The sequence below is a fragment of the Plecotus auritus genome, assembly GCF_963455305.1.
Source record: "Plecotus auritus genome assembly, chromosome: 10".
In the NCBI taxonomy this organism is placed as follows: Eukaryota; Metazoa; Chordata; class Mammalia; order Chiroptera; family Vespertilionidae; genus Plecotus; species Plecotus auritus.
Window position 1 is genome coordinate 39,530,854 of NC_137785.1, and position 16,082 is coordinate 39,546,935.

Here is a 16,082-nt window from a genome sequence, read left to right on the forward strand (position 1 = left end):
ACTTTACGTTTCAGGTGCTATTATCCTCATTGTACAAACAAAGAAACTGAGGCAACAAGAAATGATCACTGGGTTCATACGTGGCAGAAACAGGATTCAGACTCAGGCAGTCCGAATCCCAAGCCTGTTGCTTATACCCACTGAACGTATGTCACAGCTCAATCCTTTTAGATTAATGGAGTGGGCAAGTTTTAGCATCCCTCCCAAGGTGCCTGGAGCTGAACAGGGACTCACTGATGCTAAATGTATCCTTTCCAGCAGCCATCATGGTGACCAGATGGGCTACTTACTTTTCTGAAAGTCTTCATATACCCCCAGTTTGTCCACTTACAAATTTAAAATATATACTGTATGAGGTTTTTTTAATCTATATTTAATTATAAAGCATCAGTGAAATTTCACTATGGGAATGATAATGTCACATAATGAATACTTCCAATAGAAAAAGCAGTAATTTAAAATAAATTACAGTGTTAGTCAGAAAAAGGATTTACTCTCTTCATAGGAAAAAAAATTGCTCCCTGGTATTAAGTAGCCACACTCAATTAGAAAACGGCACCAAGAGCAGAGAACCAAATAACCACCCGCTCCTCTCCCTGTGTAGGTTTCACTGCTGATCCCAGCACGAAGTGTGTGCAGCCCGCTCTGGCCTGAGTTTCATTAAGGCTTAAAGTCAATTAAGCCACGAATTGGAACAATCATTCCTCCTTTGCAAAGTATTGATATTTTCTTTCCTGGACGCTTTAGGGCTTTTCCAGCTCTCACAAGGAGATTTATGTTAGACAATTTCTTTCTGATTAAAACAAATCATAGCTCAACAATTCTAATTTCCTCCTTTCTGAGCAAGAAATGATCAGAGAATGCTGAAAACAGTGATCAAACCCATGGTGCAGAGGCCGGCACAATAAAGCTCCATAAAAACACTCCTGAGAGAGCTCTCTCTCTCTCTCTCTCTCTCTCTCTCTCTCTCTCTCTCTCTCTCTCTCTCTCTCTTTCTTTCTCTCTCTCTATCTCCTCCTTCTCTTCCTCCTCCTCCTCCTCCCTCCCACCCTCCCACCCCCACTCCAGTATCCCTCCCTGTCTGTCTGTTTCTCTCTTTGTGCTTTGATCTCTCTCCCTCCTCTGGGTCTCCATCTCTCATTGAGTGCATGAGTGCCTCTCTCTCTCTCTCTCTCTCTCTCTCTCTCTCTCTCTCTCTCTCTCTCTCGTTAATTTCCCTTTCAGTACATATTTCCCTTAATAGCCTTCAGGACAATTACTTATTAACCAAAAGGAAGAGGGACCTTAGAAGCAAAGCCAACCCAAGCTGGTTTCTACCCTAAGTAATGGGAATTAAAAGGTTTCTACATTTACCTCCAAAAGCCTAGCCATCATCTCAGACCTTTTAATTTTTAAAGCAGTTACTGATTTATGATCACCTTATCTCTCTTGATCACACACTCTCAGGTTAGATCAGCTGTCTCCCGGGTCCATCCATTGGCCCTTGCACATATCTCCTCTGCGCTTGGGTTCTGCCTTTTCAGCTGATCTTTCTACAAAAATGATCCATTTTTCTGTCCTTCAAAACCAACTTGATTTATGAGTCCACTCCCCACTTCTCCAGAATGGCCAGGGAAGCTGGTTAACTGAGATAACCCAAATCAGGATTATAATGTTTTTATTGATTTGAGAGAGAGAGGAAGGGAGAGGGATAGAGAGATTGAATCATGGATGAAAGAGAAACATTATCGGTTGGCTGCCTCCTCCACGCCCTCTACAGGGGGATTGAGCCCACAACCTGGGCATGTGCCCTAACAGGGAATCGAACCAGTGACCTCTTGGTTCATGAGTCAACATTCAACCACCCAGCCTCACCAGCTAGGCAAGGATTAGTAATTGTTAAAGAAGGGAATGCAATATGCTTGACACAATGTGTCCCGCAAAATAGCAACTTCTTCTTTAACAAGCTAGAAGGTAGTTGAAGAATTTTAGGCACTTTAGGCAACATGAAATCAACTTACAGAGTTCAATACTTTAGAAAATAATCTGGTTATTTGTCCCGTCTGCTGGTATGGTTTCCAAAAACAAACAAACCATACTGCCCCTTCTCACAGTGACGGGATACTGCTGCCCGGGTTATAATCCCCAAAACTCAGCTGTCAACCTCACGTATCCTCAGTCATTATTTACTAAATGCCTCCTATTGACCAGGAACTATGCTACACGCTGGGGAAATTCCAAAAGGAATACAACAGGTCAGGCTTCTGTCCTCCCACCACACTTAATCTCTGCTGCTTATATGCTGTGTGAGCTTGGACAAGATCTAAACTTCTCTGTGCCAAAGATCATCATCTAAAAATAGGATTCATAATTTTAGCTACCTGGTAGGGTTGTCATAGAGATTAACGGAATTATAGCAAGGAATCATACCATTTAAATTGTTTTTGCACAATGACTGGCACACATTATAATCATTGTTACTATCATAAAAATAAAGAGAATTAAACAAGTCATCCAATTGAGCATTAAGGTTTGGGTGTTTATATCCCTGTCTTATAGGCAATTTTGTTCATTTAAAAAATAAATACACACTTTTTTTTTTCACAGTAAGCAATTGAGCAGCATGGCAATTTGTCTCAAAATAAGGCATAAATATCTAAGTAACATTTGATAGGTCAGTGACTATCAGAAAAAGGATTTTTCTGAGCCTCAGTTTTCCTATCTGTCAAGTAGGAGAGTGAAACTAGATATTCTCAGAAAGTCCCTTCCAATCCTAAAATTCTACCATTTCTTAACCACAGTACACCTGAATGTAATTTGTTAATTCATAATTTTCCCCACGAAGACAAACGACTTCACCAATTAATATCTAAACTTATCATTATATTATTCTTACATAAATTAGCTCACATCTTTACTAAAAGTAATGGCTAAAAGAGTTCTGCAAAGCCTCATGGGTCATATATGACTGAAAAGACTTTATTTTCAACATATACTTTAAAGTGGTGTCGAATTACATCTGCTTTTCTTTGAGGCCTCCCAAAGCCATCTGTGCTAGTAGGTCTGCAAGGATGCCATCAACAGTGGCTCAAGCCTGCTCTCTGACTGCGACCACTAACATCACTGCCAGACACCCCAGATTTTCCAACAAAAATGCAAGTTTATCCAGAGATGAAAGTAAGCACTGAACCAGCTCTGTTATCCACATTTACACAACAGACAAGCCGTGAACCGTCCCAAACAGAAGGCAATTCTGAAACGACCCCTGTGTACTAGTACTTGTTTCTAAACGGCATTCTGGGGAGATCCCCACTGTGAAAGGATCTGGCTAGGTCTAACACCATTCCACAAGTCCCATCATCACGAAGGGGGGTCCAGAAGGTTCCAGATGGTGGGTAAATGGTATGAAAGGAAGGGCCTGGCTGGCCACAAAGATCTGGAGTCGAAAAATACACCGCAACGAAAAATAGAGACAATCTTGGGCTGGAGGCTGGCAGCGCTCTCGTGGGAATGAAAATGGCAGCCTCTGAAAAGGAAAAGTGCTAACAGCAGACAACCCAGAACTGCAGGGACCAAGGCCAGTGTGAGGCTCCAATCTGCCCCCTCAGGAGCCAGGCCTGACCCCTCCTGGACAGAGCCCAGCAAGGCCGCCAGTCGGGAGTAGCCTCACCGGGTTACTAGGATAGCTGCTCCTACGTATTTTGCTCAGACTTCCTATTCTTCCTCCTCCGCATTTCTGCCATAGGGATCAATCGATGGGACACTACTGAGACCATTACTAGATGGGTCCTATCTTTCCCTGCCTTAAAAATAGCACCCTTCCAGCCCCCCTTTTCATTTTTATCTTCATATTGTTTACAATTTGGTGTAGATCTTAAGCATCCTGTAATTCATCAACTAATTCTCTCCTGGCTACACATTCCAAGTAATTAAAGTTCAGTAATAACTTATTCTTTCTGCTCCAGCACCTGCATTTCATTTGTTTATTTTCCCAGAGTCGTAAATGTGAAGGGCTGTCAAAGTACCATAATATTAGTGCAATAATCAAAGTTAATTAGTCCCTCTCAATAAACAACAACAAAGCCATTACAGAGATGCAGTGAAGTCTCTCCCAGCTACCCTGCGTACAGATCGCACTGTAGTTGGAACAATTAGAATCTGAGAATGACTGGGTAAATGAAGGTACGTTCTTCAGTCATTTAAAAGGGGCTGTGCTCCTCATTCTCACTGACTCATTGACTCTGGGGAAGGCAAAGGGGATCTGGGCTCTGACTCTGGGGCCTGGGAAGGACACCGAAGCAGATGGAGTTCTCCCCACTGCCACGCCTTACCACCCACACCCCAACTCCAGTGTAAAAGAGGGACAGAGGGTGCAGAGAAATGAGAGGGCCAGCCTCACTGCCAACTTTTAGTAACTCGATGTCTTCAATAACATTGGAGTCATCACTTAGGTCCTTTGAGAGATGTGAGTGTTAGTCGGGTTCTGATGAGAAGGGGGCCCAGTGGAATGTGGAGGGCAGAACCAGGCAGGAGGGGATAAGATGTTCGGAGGAAGACTCTGCCTTCACTAGAAGCCAAATGATCTCTGTCCGAGGATGTTGTATAAGAGGTCAGACAAGGGGACCTGGATAGCCGATGTAACCCTAAGACTTTAAGATGCCTTGCATTTAGAGGTGATCATTGGGTGAGTCCGCATGTCTTGCCCTTTTAACTCACTGTCCAGTTTCTCTGAGACCCTTCTCCCTTTGAGGCCATGACCCATGGCTACATAACAAAGTTCCCCAACGTGTAGTGGCTTCAACAGTAAGCATTTCAGATCTCATCAAGTTTCTATGGGTCAGGAATCATCAGTGTTTCTGACTTGAGGTGTCTCATGAGGTTGCCGCAATCTGTCAGCAGCAGTCACGTGCAGGCTTGACTCGGCTGGAGGATTCCAGGAGGACTCACGCACCAGGCTTCTGGCTGGAGGCCTCAGTCCCTGGTCACATGGGCCTCTCCATGTGAGAGATGCTTGAGCATCTGCACAACATGGCAGCTGGCTTCTGCCAAGTGAGCGATCCAAGAGAGCGAGAAAGAAGGAAGAGGCATGCCTATTGTGAGCTTTCCTGTTATAACCATTCCTGCCACATTCTATTCATTGAGAGTGTCCCTAAGACCAACCCACCTTCAAGGGGAGGAGGATTCAGCTCCACTTCTTAAATGGAGGGTACCAAAGAACCTATCGACAGATTTTAAATCACAGCCACTTCTAAGGCTTCCTTTTCTCACTGTCTTCAAAATCTAGCCATAACTGCTTTCCCCACCCCCCCGCCCCGCCCTCCTGTTGGCTAGGAGGCAGGGACTCGTGCCAGGTGAGTGCCCTGGGGACACAGAGTTGGTTCTGCCAGCTGCACATCTCTCTGCACTAACCCCAGCCTCTGCAGAAGACCAGCCATCTCCACATCAGGGCATGGGCACAGGCGACACAGAGTCATCTCTCTGCTCATAGCAATGGGAGGAGCCCCCTGCTCCTGACCTCAGCTCCTCTCAGTACTAACTAACACACAGATGGGAAAATGAAAAGAGGCTTGTCTACTTCCTAGTACTCTGATCATTTGGAGGAAGAGGAGGAGGAGGAGACAAGGAGAAGGAAAGGAAGAGAAAGAGGAAGAGGAGGAGGAGGAAGAAGGGGAGGGGAGGGAGGAAGAGGAGGAGCAGGAGGAAACACTTCCCAGGAAGATTTCTGAGTCCACCTTGGAGATCTGTGCTGAACAACTCGGCCGCTCCTGGAGCTGCCATCCTGTGAGTCTTGCTATGTGCCAGCATAGTACCTAGTACAGAGAAAATATGGCTGCATGAGAGTGTGTTTTTCACTTCATCCTTTTGATGACCCTGAGAGCCACTATTAGCACCACTCTGCAGATAAATAAATCAAGATTTAAAGCGATGACCGAATTTGCCCAGGGAAACCTAGGGACACATATGAAAACTAGGATTCAATCCCACTTCTGTTTGACTCCAAAGCTTCCGCTACCTCGACTCCACTCGGCTGCCTCCCTATAAGTGAAAAAGTTGTCTAGTTTACAAATTTGCTTAAAATAAACCTTAACCAATTGCAATATGTGCTGCCCTGTTCTGAGACTGGCCGCCTCATCTACAGCTACATCTCTATTTCTCCTTATGTACAAGGTTTTATTGGCACAAAGAGTGTTTCTCCTCTCTGTTAATCTAACACCTGCTACGTGTGAGATTCTCTGCAAATGCCCCATAATAAATATGAAAAACAGTCTCTAGCATATTTTTCCCTCTTAAATAACAGAGCCTAAATGCCTAGTGGCCAGAAGCAGGTCTTTCAGCATTGGCTGAACACCATCTGAAGATGAAATCCGTCTCTTCAAACTATGTTAAAATTGCTTAATAAGAACTCGGGGGACCACCTAGCAATGAAAGGATGCGTCTGCTGTGGGTTTCACATGATTGGGAGTGATGGTTTGGAGCCGGCCACCTAGGCTTGACTTTCACTCTCAACTCTGCGGTTAATCACAACCCTCGTTATACAAAGGTTACAGTGAATATAAAGTTTGAAAGATACCGTTCAAGACTGAGAGCGGTGGCCTCAGAAAAAAAAAAAAAATGAACACACAGAGACAGTGATCAAAGAACAATGAATAACACTCAAGATTAGGTCAAGGCAGATTTTTCACAATGAGAAGTAAAATGGAAAGCTTAGAGGGTAAGTACTAAGCACAAGTTTTAGGCATTCTGAAGACAGAGAAAACTCAGAATATTTTAGCAACCAATTATGTCTACGAGGGGGATGAATAATTTATCTGATAAAGAATCTTTCCTGGGCCTGTGACAAGAAAGGTCAATAGCCAACTTAAGTAGAACAGTACGTACACTCTACGCCACTTGAAATGGAAGTCTGGGGAGGAAAGAGCTCCCTTTCGTGAATTCCATCAACTCCATCAGATTACAAAGAGCCACCCATGAAGCTCTCTTTCCTAGGGAACCACAGGTCGCCTCGGATCACGAACAGAGAAGTAGTTATACATAAACATGCAAATCTCTGTGAATATAATCCTGGGCTAAATCCTTGAAAAGGAGGGGCCAGTCTTCTGACACAACACACATGATTGAGTAACAAGACAGCTTTGGGGTTGAGAAAATATGACTTCCAATCCTGGACCTGCCACATAGCTCCCAGCTGTGTGAGGTCAGGCGAGCCTTTTCCCCTCTTATAGCCTCCAGTGCTTTATCTGCAAAATGGGTCTAACACATAACATAAATATTTCATTGTGAAATGCTCAGCATAGTACCTAGTATAGAGATACCTATCAATACCCAACCCCACCACAGATGACCATAATAATAGGACATTTTGTGAACAAAAATGTCCCAAGGGAGAACTCTAGAGGTTTATCTTTACCTTTGTCTGTATGTGTGTATGTGCTTATTGATTGAAGCAAGTGGTTAACATAGTTCTTGCTGGTTCACAGACTTGTTGATATCACACTTTATTTATTGAAAATCCAATACTATACATAAAAACAATTTTTAAAGCAAAGAAATGAGGAAAAAATCTAATGTTGGATTTAGGATGAACTTTTCCCAATTATCTATGACTATTAATAATATTAATAGTTTTTATATTTTTGTTTAGCTAAAGATCATTCAAAACAATGGGGATGAGCCCTATAACTTGTGAGGCGTTGAATAGTGATCATCTTTTCCAAGACAAGTCACCAGCTTAGACAGGCATAAGGCTTATAAATTACCCACAATAGGTGCTGCCCCTCTCCCCCCAGCACATGTATCAGATAAAAGTAGGCATCACTCCTACAGCCTTCAATCTGTAAAGGCAAATTATGGGATTCAAGCTCTTATTATCAAAGGAGATTGGGGAAAATTCCTGCCAGCATCAAAGCTATCCCAGATCACAAAGTCACTAAGGGGATTTGAGGGAGCCTGAAATTAGCTGGGTTTCTCCAGTTGTTCTTAAAAGTGCAAGTAATTTATTACTCAACATCCTAGCCCATCACTGCTTAAGATCATGTCATGAAAATGCAGGGTGTTCATATCTATTGAAAGCACAGCAAAGTGTCTCACCCACATGCCTAACACACTGCTTGGTATCTAGTATTCCATAGCTGAAAATAATACGAAAATCGTTATTCTCCATGTTAATCAACGAAACTGCAATATGACATAATACTGTCAGCTTTCCACATGCCTTCACTCCAACTAGATAAATAAACCCGCTATCAACTGTATTGACAACGAGAATAATTACAGCACTTCAGTCTCTCCAGCATCCAACGATGTGGCCACAATCAACAGAGCATGTGGTCTCTCTAACGCATGGATATTCCATTACCTCTGGCTAATAAATCTTTTCTTTTTACCCCTCATCTCCCTGCTTTCTCAATAGCCATTTTGATATAAACCGTTGCTTGCTGTTCCTGATGACTGATCCCTTAATCATCTTTCTTAAATATATGCAAAGTGTATTTCTTTGTAAATACAAAAGAAAAAGCAATCACATAAATAATTAAGATGGCTTTTCAAATGACAGTTGAGTGCTAATATGAGCTCCACTGGAAAATACTAATCAACAAACTAAATACACATCTATTAAAATGTAGGAGTCCAGACAGATGAAGACAGAAAAGTAATTCACGGCAGCTCCACTGGCATCATGCTGATGATAAAGATCCTCCCTACAGCTCCTCTTCAGCTACTTGGATAGTTAAGAAAAGTAAGCATCACTCTGTACTCTCATGTATGAATAAGAAAGTATTACTATTATTATTACTATTAGTATTATTAACAGCAGCAGCTAACATTTAATTAAACGCTTAATCTATTCCCAGCAATGTGTTAAGCACATGTACAGTCAATGCATTTAATACGTACAGTCAACTATATCTCCAGCATAGATATTAGTATTTGTAACTTACAGATGAAGAAATTAAGGTTTAGAGACATTAAGAAACTTGCTCAGTCTCACAGGTTGTATCTGTTTCTAACCTTTGCCATGTTAATGCAGCGCATTGTAGAGCAGGTGTTATGAACTGGAGAGGAAGTGCCCGCCACAAGGCGCACGTGCGCAGGAGGCCTCTTGAAGCCCACCCAGTCTGCCTCCGGCACAGCCCCTGGATCTCTCAGTGAGACGCCCATGAACACGAACCGCTGAGCTGGGTCTCCTCTGTGCTGCCCTGGCCGAAGGTATTCATCCTAACCAGTCTCTGGGATGACCTGAAGTCTAGGCTAAATAAAAAGACAGGTCAGAGAAGACGGCTCCAAGTCTGTCTTGGGGACCAAACCACACCAAACTCAACATTCTTGGGGCACCCCTCCCTTTTGACAGGGGAATGGTAGTAAGACACATTCTGGGGAATTAGGAGTGGGTCTCATAATAACTCCAAGGAAGGGCCACCAGCACCTCTTGCCATCAGCCCATTTCCACCAATTTGGGCTGCTCAGTCCCCAGTAGATGCTAGCTTCAGAACAGTCACTGGGCCTCGCATTTCACAGGGGGGCAGCCACACAGGTGAGCTCTCTTCCACTTCCTGTTTGGCTCTTTACTTGGTAAGGAGATCTAAACGCCTGGCAAAAGGGAGGCAGTCTGGGAACCAAAAGTGACCCCTCCCCTTCTTTAAGTCCCCCCTCCACCCCGTCTGTTCTGCCTGCATACAACTGGCAGGTGCATGGGAGACCTCAGGCCTGTCTGCTCCAGCTCTATTCAACCTCATTCCTCCCCAGGACCAGAAGTTTTAGACCCCACGCCTTAGGAATCTAAAATTTAGAAACTGTAATAAGGTGAGAGGGAGGAGCAAGTGGGAGCCCCACTGAGGCCTTTCAAGAGCCCTACACTGGGATGTGGGATCTTGCTGCGACTGTTTATAAAGTGCATTTTTATACAATTCCCTTAGAGATCCTCAGATCTCAGCATGGAAAGGGGGATGTGCCAGACAGCCATTAAAAACAACAGCCAAACCCCACTCCGATAAATACTAATTGAGTCAAGGACAGTAAAACCACACCTGTCGGTGTCCCAGACTTAGAGAAGGCACATGAAATCCCAACATTCAGACATACTGCTACATAAAAGAGAATCCACTCCATTCGAAAATAGGAAGATAAACTACAAATTTCCTACCCGGCCAGCCTTACGGACTCCTTGGAATAATGAGAAAAATAGTAGGTTCTTGCCTTAGAGTCAGGGACACTAGTAAGCAACACACTTAGGGTGTGAATCAGGTATGGCACACACCTACGATGGTGGACTGCTTACATAGGCAGGAACCCCATTTCCAGAGACACTTCATTCAAATACGATTGGGGGCTGATGGGTCCATCCTCCCTCCTTTTTTAATTATGCTAATGGATTGGCCCTTTAGAAGGGTGGTTTACTTCTGCAGTGTCCATGTTATTATTTTAATTATTTTCAATTCTTCTCTTATTTCCAACTTTGGAACATCCAAAACATTTCAGCAGGAGGGCCTTTTCCCATGAAATCATTATTAGTAGCAGTAATTACATAGCAGCTCTTAATATAATTACATATGGAACATGTTTCCATTTGAGTTACATTTTACTAAATAGTTGCATTGCCCCAAAAGTGATTTGAAAACTCTATAAAGGACATTTTCAATGAAAAGGTTTTGTTTGGGACAATAAGGTATGTCAGAGTAGCTTCACTTGAGAAATAAGATTAATCCTGAAATTAATCACTCAAATAGCACCTAGCGATTTTGAAAGCAAAGCCTGAAAGGTAATAAACATGTATGATGCCAGATGTGGTAGAAAAGCCAGGCTGTGGGGTGGAGTAGATGGACTTCGGGTTTGGAGGACAGGTGGACGCACCAGGAGCTGTGCTCACCAGCTGCGAGACTCTGGGCAAGTCTCCTCACCCTCCTGAGCCCCCCATGGGCTCTTCTGTGAAGTGGAGAAAACCAGGAATTTGCATGCTCCTGAATAAGGATATAAAGTGTCTTGCCCAGGACACAGCACATGACAGAGACACAATAAAAGGTGGTTCTTGGGGGCCCCAAGGGGGGTGTGAGTCACATTTCCCCGGCTAAGAGGGGATAGGACTGCTCTGGAACAGAGCGATTCTAGAAATGGATAGTGAAGGCAGGAAGAGAAGGGCCAGGCATAGAAGAGCAAGCTGGGGAAGGAAGCATGAACTCCAACTCCTGAGCCAAGCTGATTGCCCGGGAGCCTCGGCATGTACGAGCCAAGGCTGAGCCAAATGGCCTAAAGACTCCTGAGTGAGCTTTTGCTGCAACAAAAAACTTTGGATCATTCTTAGAACCTCCTGGGAGGTACCAATATGTTGTGGTGCCGTCCCAGTTCCGATACTGTTAGGATTCATTCCAAATAAAGTGCGAACGAGCTCAAGCTGACTAGCAGCTGGGAAAACCAGAGTAGATAACTTGCCCTTGAGAAACACAAGAAGGTGGTATTTAATGATGTCACAGATAAAGTACCTTGGCAGAAAAGAGGTAAGGAAGGGCCTGAAGGCAACCAGACCAGCACATATCGAGGGTGGGGAAGTGGGGTGAGGGCCTGGAACCCCAGCTCAACAGATTGCCGAGGGAGGTTCTCACACGTTCAGCACTATGTTCATAGTGCAATGATATAAAACGGTAATGACAGCTTTCAATGCCAAATTTGAGCTTCCATTCCACAAACCAGGGCGGATCGGGAACACGGTACAATGGGGTTCACAGAGAATACCCGAACAGATGAGAGAGATGGTAAAAGGGTTGAGTTTCTTCAGTCTACAACCTACAAAACTTGATGGAAACATTTCTGCCATGTGAGTATTAGTTTTGATTTTGTTCCCATTTCCTTTGCTCACGTCCCTAGCAGTGAATATTTTGGGGTAATTCTCTCTCTGGGAGTACTATTTGCTGGTCGACTTCAAGTTACTGTATGGTAGAATGAAACTGCACAATGATAAATTCTGTTCTCTGAAACTGATTCACAGGTACCCACCCAATTATGGCTTAAAATGAAAAAAAAAAAAACACAAAACAAAATAATACACGAAATGGTGGGTCTTTGAGATCATTCCATTCAATCTTCCTCATTGGAGATGAGGAAACTGAGGCACCAAATAGATTGAGAGATTTGCCAAAGACCCACAGTTGATTAGGGCAAATCCAGGAATTTCTTCCTCTGAGCATCAAACAATAGTTATAATGGGATTGATACAGATGACTCTGGAAAAGGAAGACAATGTTTAAAATACATAAATAATTGTGTTTAGCATTACCTTCCAAGACTGGTTTCAATATTAACATTATTGTATAACTAGAGGCCCAGTGCACGAAATTCGTGCACTTGGGCTGAGGGGGAGGGGGGTCCTCAGCCCAGCCTGTGCCCTCTCGCAGTCGGACATCCTTAGTGCTGCCGCCAATGCGCTCGCCAGCCGTGAGCCCGGCTTCTGGCTGAGCGGTGCTCCCGCTGTGGGAGCGCACTGATCACCATGGGGCAGCTCCTGTGTTGAGCATCTGCCCCCTGGTGGTCAGTGCACATCATAGCGACCCGTCTTTCCACCATTTGGTTGATTTGCATATTAGCCTTTTATTATATAGGATATGGTTATTACTAGGGCCACTGGATTTGATTTCTCTAGTTTAAATACAACATCAATGGGCAAAGTTTCACAAGCTGGACACTCTGTGGTGTGAGGTACTCTTTAGAGTGACAGTGTGGATAGAAACTGGCACAGCAACACTAGATAACGCACTGGGAAATAGCCACCAAACTTTCAAAAACTTACATGCCTCTGAATCAATGGGTCCACTGCTAAGACTCTACCCTCTGACTGTACTCACAGAAGTATGCATCAAGAATGCTCACTGCACCATAGTTGAGACCCAATTTTGAATGAAAATGCAAGAGAGACTGAACTTACAGACAGCATCACCTGGAATAGCAAAGCAAGGAAAACAACCCAAATATCCTTCAAAAAGGGAGACTGGTTAAATAAATTACAGCATAAGAAGATGATGGACTATTACATAGCAGTTAAATACAATGAGGTAGAGAAGAAAATAAGAAAAGATCTATAGTACTAAGTAAAAAATAATCAAAGTATATTGTGTGTGTGTGTGTGTGTGTGTGTAAGTATATACAACCTTTATCTGGAAGAATACATAAGAAATGGTTAATAATATTTACTTTCCAAGAGAAAAACTGGGAAGGACTTTCACTTTTTACTTAATACCATCCCATTTTGTATGAAGATATAAACCACATGCATGTATTACCATTTATTCACTTTATACAATTCTAAAAATTATGGGGCCCTGTTTCGTATATTTAATTTAATACCAAATAATGAATCAGGTGAAATTAGGACAAGAGTTCATTTGAAATATACAGAATTTTTCAAACAGAAACAAATCTTCCTTTTCTTGGCTTTCATAAATTTTCAGTCCAGAATCTCAGACATTCTCTTAAACAAACCATGGTCTACTTCTTCAGATGGCAAGAAATCTTCCATGGTGTTCAGAAAACAAAGACAGTCTTGGCAAGGATGATCCAACCTCTTCACGCTCTGCTCCCAGCCACGTGACTGTCATCGCCTCCACCACCTCCTCCTCCTCCTATTCCCTCTGCCCGGTGTGACCTTTCTCCCACCTTCCCCTTAGTCTTTCTTTCTCTTTTTTTTGAAAGAAAAATTCTTTTTTTTTAAAATATATTTTTATTGATTTCAGAGAGGAAGGGAGAGGGAGAGAGAGAGATAGGAACATCAATGATGAGAGAGAATCATTGATCAGCTGCCTCCTGCACGCCCCCCCACTGGGGATGGAGCCAAACCGGCTAGGGACCCCCTAGCCTTTCTTGAGATCTCAGCTCAATTACTTCTTTCTCGGGGGCTCTGATGCCCCCCCAACCTACCTGGCGCTATCCTCCATTTTGGAGTACCACATACTTCACAGTACCATTTGCCATTATTTCAAGTTTACACAGAGGCTTATATTTCTCAGGTTAAATCTGTCTTTCACTGTGAGCTGAAAGTTCTACAAAGATAGTGGTAACGTCTGTTTTTCCTTAACAGTAGGCCCCAGTACCTAAGACCATGGTGCACTTCAAGAATCTATATATATAAAAGCCTAAGCAACTGTTAGGACTGGACGACCAGGTGACTGGCCAGTAGGTATGACACGCACTGACCACCAGGGGGCAGATGCTCAATGCAGGAGCTGCCCCCTGGTGGTCAGTGTGCTCCCACAGCCAACCTCCCACAGCTGGCCAACCTCCCACAACCCCTCACTCCGGCCAGCCAGGTGGACAGTGTGCTCCCACAGCCAACCTCCCGCGGCTGGCCAGTCCCTCCCCCTGGCCAGCCAACCTCCCATAGTTCCACACCCCCCACCGGTCCGCTGGCCCCAATCAACCCCGATCGGGACTGGGCGAGACAGCCCCAATTGGCCCTGATCTCTGGCCAGGCCAAGGGAACCCAACCGTGCACTAATTCGTGCACTGGTTCTCTAGTCTATAATAATAAAAGCATAATATGCTAATTAGACCAGACATCCTTCCGGACAAAGCCAGGGCTGTGAGGGAAGCCCGGGTCCCGGGTGCCTGCCAGCAGCTGGAGGGCAGCCTAGGTCCTGGGTGCTGTAGGGAAGCCCAGGTCTCGGGTGCCAGAGGGAAGCTGGTGCCAGCAGCCCGGGAAAGGAAGGCCTACTCTTGCACAAATTTCATGCATTGGGCCTCTAGTATGTAAATAAGTGACAACTGAATAAATGAACTTGGTCTATACTTCACACCAAAGCCCAGTGATTGTGTTAAAAAATGACTCAGACTGTGTCACTCTTGGCTCAAAGCCCCAAATATCTCCCTCACCATGGTCTCTGAGGCCCTGTGTGAGGCCCTCGGAACATCCCTGCAATCTCCCCGCTTCCCCTTGGCCCCAGCCACACTAGCCTCCCTGTGGACCCTTGAATCCTCCACATGCTGTTCCCTTCCTCTGTGTCTTTCCACGTGCTGTTCCCATTGTTTAAACAGTATTTCCCCTGCCCAGCTGGCATGGCTCAGTGGTTGAGCATCGATCTATGAACTAGGAGGTCACAGTTCTATTCCTGTTCAGGGAATATGACTGGGTTGTGGGCTTGATCCCCGGTATGGAGCATGCAGGAGGCAGATGATCAATGGTTCTCTCTCATCACTGATGTTTTTTTCTCTCTCTCTCCCTCTTCCTTCTTCTCTGAAAGCAATAAAAATCTATCTTTTAAAAAACAGTATTTCCCTGTCATTGGCAGAGCTCACTACTTTACTATATTCAGGTCTCGGATCAAATGTCACACCTTTAGAGGGGTCTCTGCTGACCACCCAACCTGAAAGAGTCCACGCTGCCCCTCCTTACCCCTCACGCCGCTTTGTTATGTTTCACTGTATTAAAACCACCTGACATCAGGGTTGGTTTCTCCTACCAGAAGGTAAGCCCATGAGTGTAGGGAGTTCTGTTTTGTTTGAAGCTATATCCTGAGCCCCAAGAGCACTGCAAGCCCTCAGTGACTATTTCCTCTTAGATGTATCAATACCAACATCTACACAGAGATAAAAAAGCAAAACCCAGAGACAGGGTTAAAGTCTGCTCCTTCCTCGCCCTAAAGTCCATAAGCATAACAAGCTCTCAGTTGTATTTAGGGGCGTTAACCACACTTTATTTTTCTTAATACATGAGCTAAATGAGTAAACATTCACCAACCTCTGACTATAGAGCAGTTGACACTGACAATGAACTGTAAACAAGTGTGGATGAAGGCAGGCCTGCCTGCCCTTCTCATTCATCAAGTAAACGAAGTGAACGTGGCTTTCTATCTAAAGAAAACATTATTCCAAGAGCAATAAACTTTACACACTGCACTACAACCGCCATGTGTTCATCCTGGCGTGTGTATTTGACAATTAAAAGACACAGTCAAGTGCTTGCTTACCCATTCTCCTAAAATGCGTGACACAGCTTCATTGGCTCTGCTCATATTCCTACAGGCCAGGATCACGTGAGCACCATGGAGGGCAAAAGACTTGGCGGTTTCAAACCCTATGGTTTAAAGGAAAGTCAACATTAGAAAACACTGAATCATGGTGAATGG

At 44.1% G+C, this 16,082-nt stretch overlaps 1 protein-coding gene across 2 annotated transcripts in view; it reads right to left on the bottom strand.

Moving 5' to 3' along the window:
* Positions 1–16,082, bottom strand: part of WWOX (WW domain containing oxidoreductase) — a 947,098-nt gene that overhangs the window by 884,346 nt on the left and 46,670 nt on the right. For both annotated transcript variants that reach the window (XM_080645807.1, XM_080645808.1), the window contains exon 5: positions 15,924–16,030. In XM_080645807.1, the coding sequence (XP_080501933.1) occupies positions 15,924–16,030 (107 nt within the window). The remainder of the gene's footprint in view (positions 1–15,923; positions 16,031–16,082) is intronic.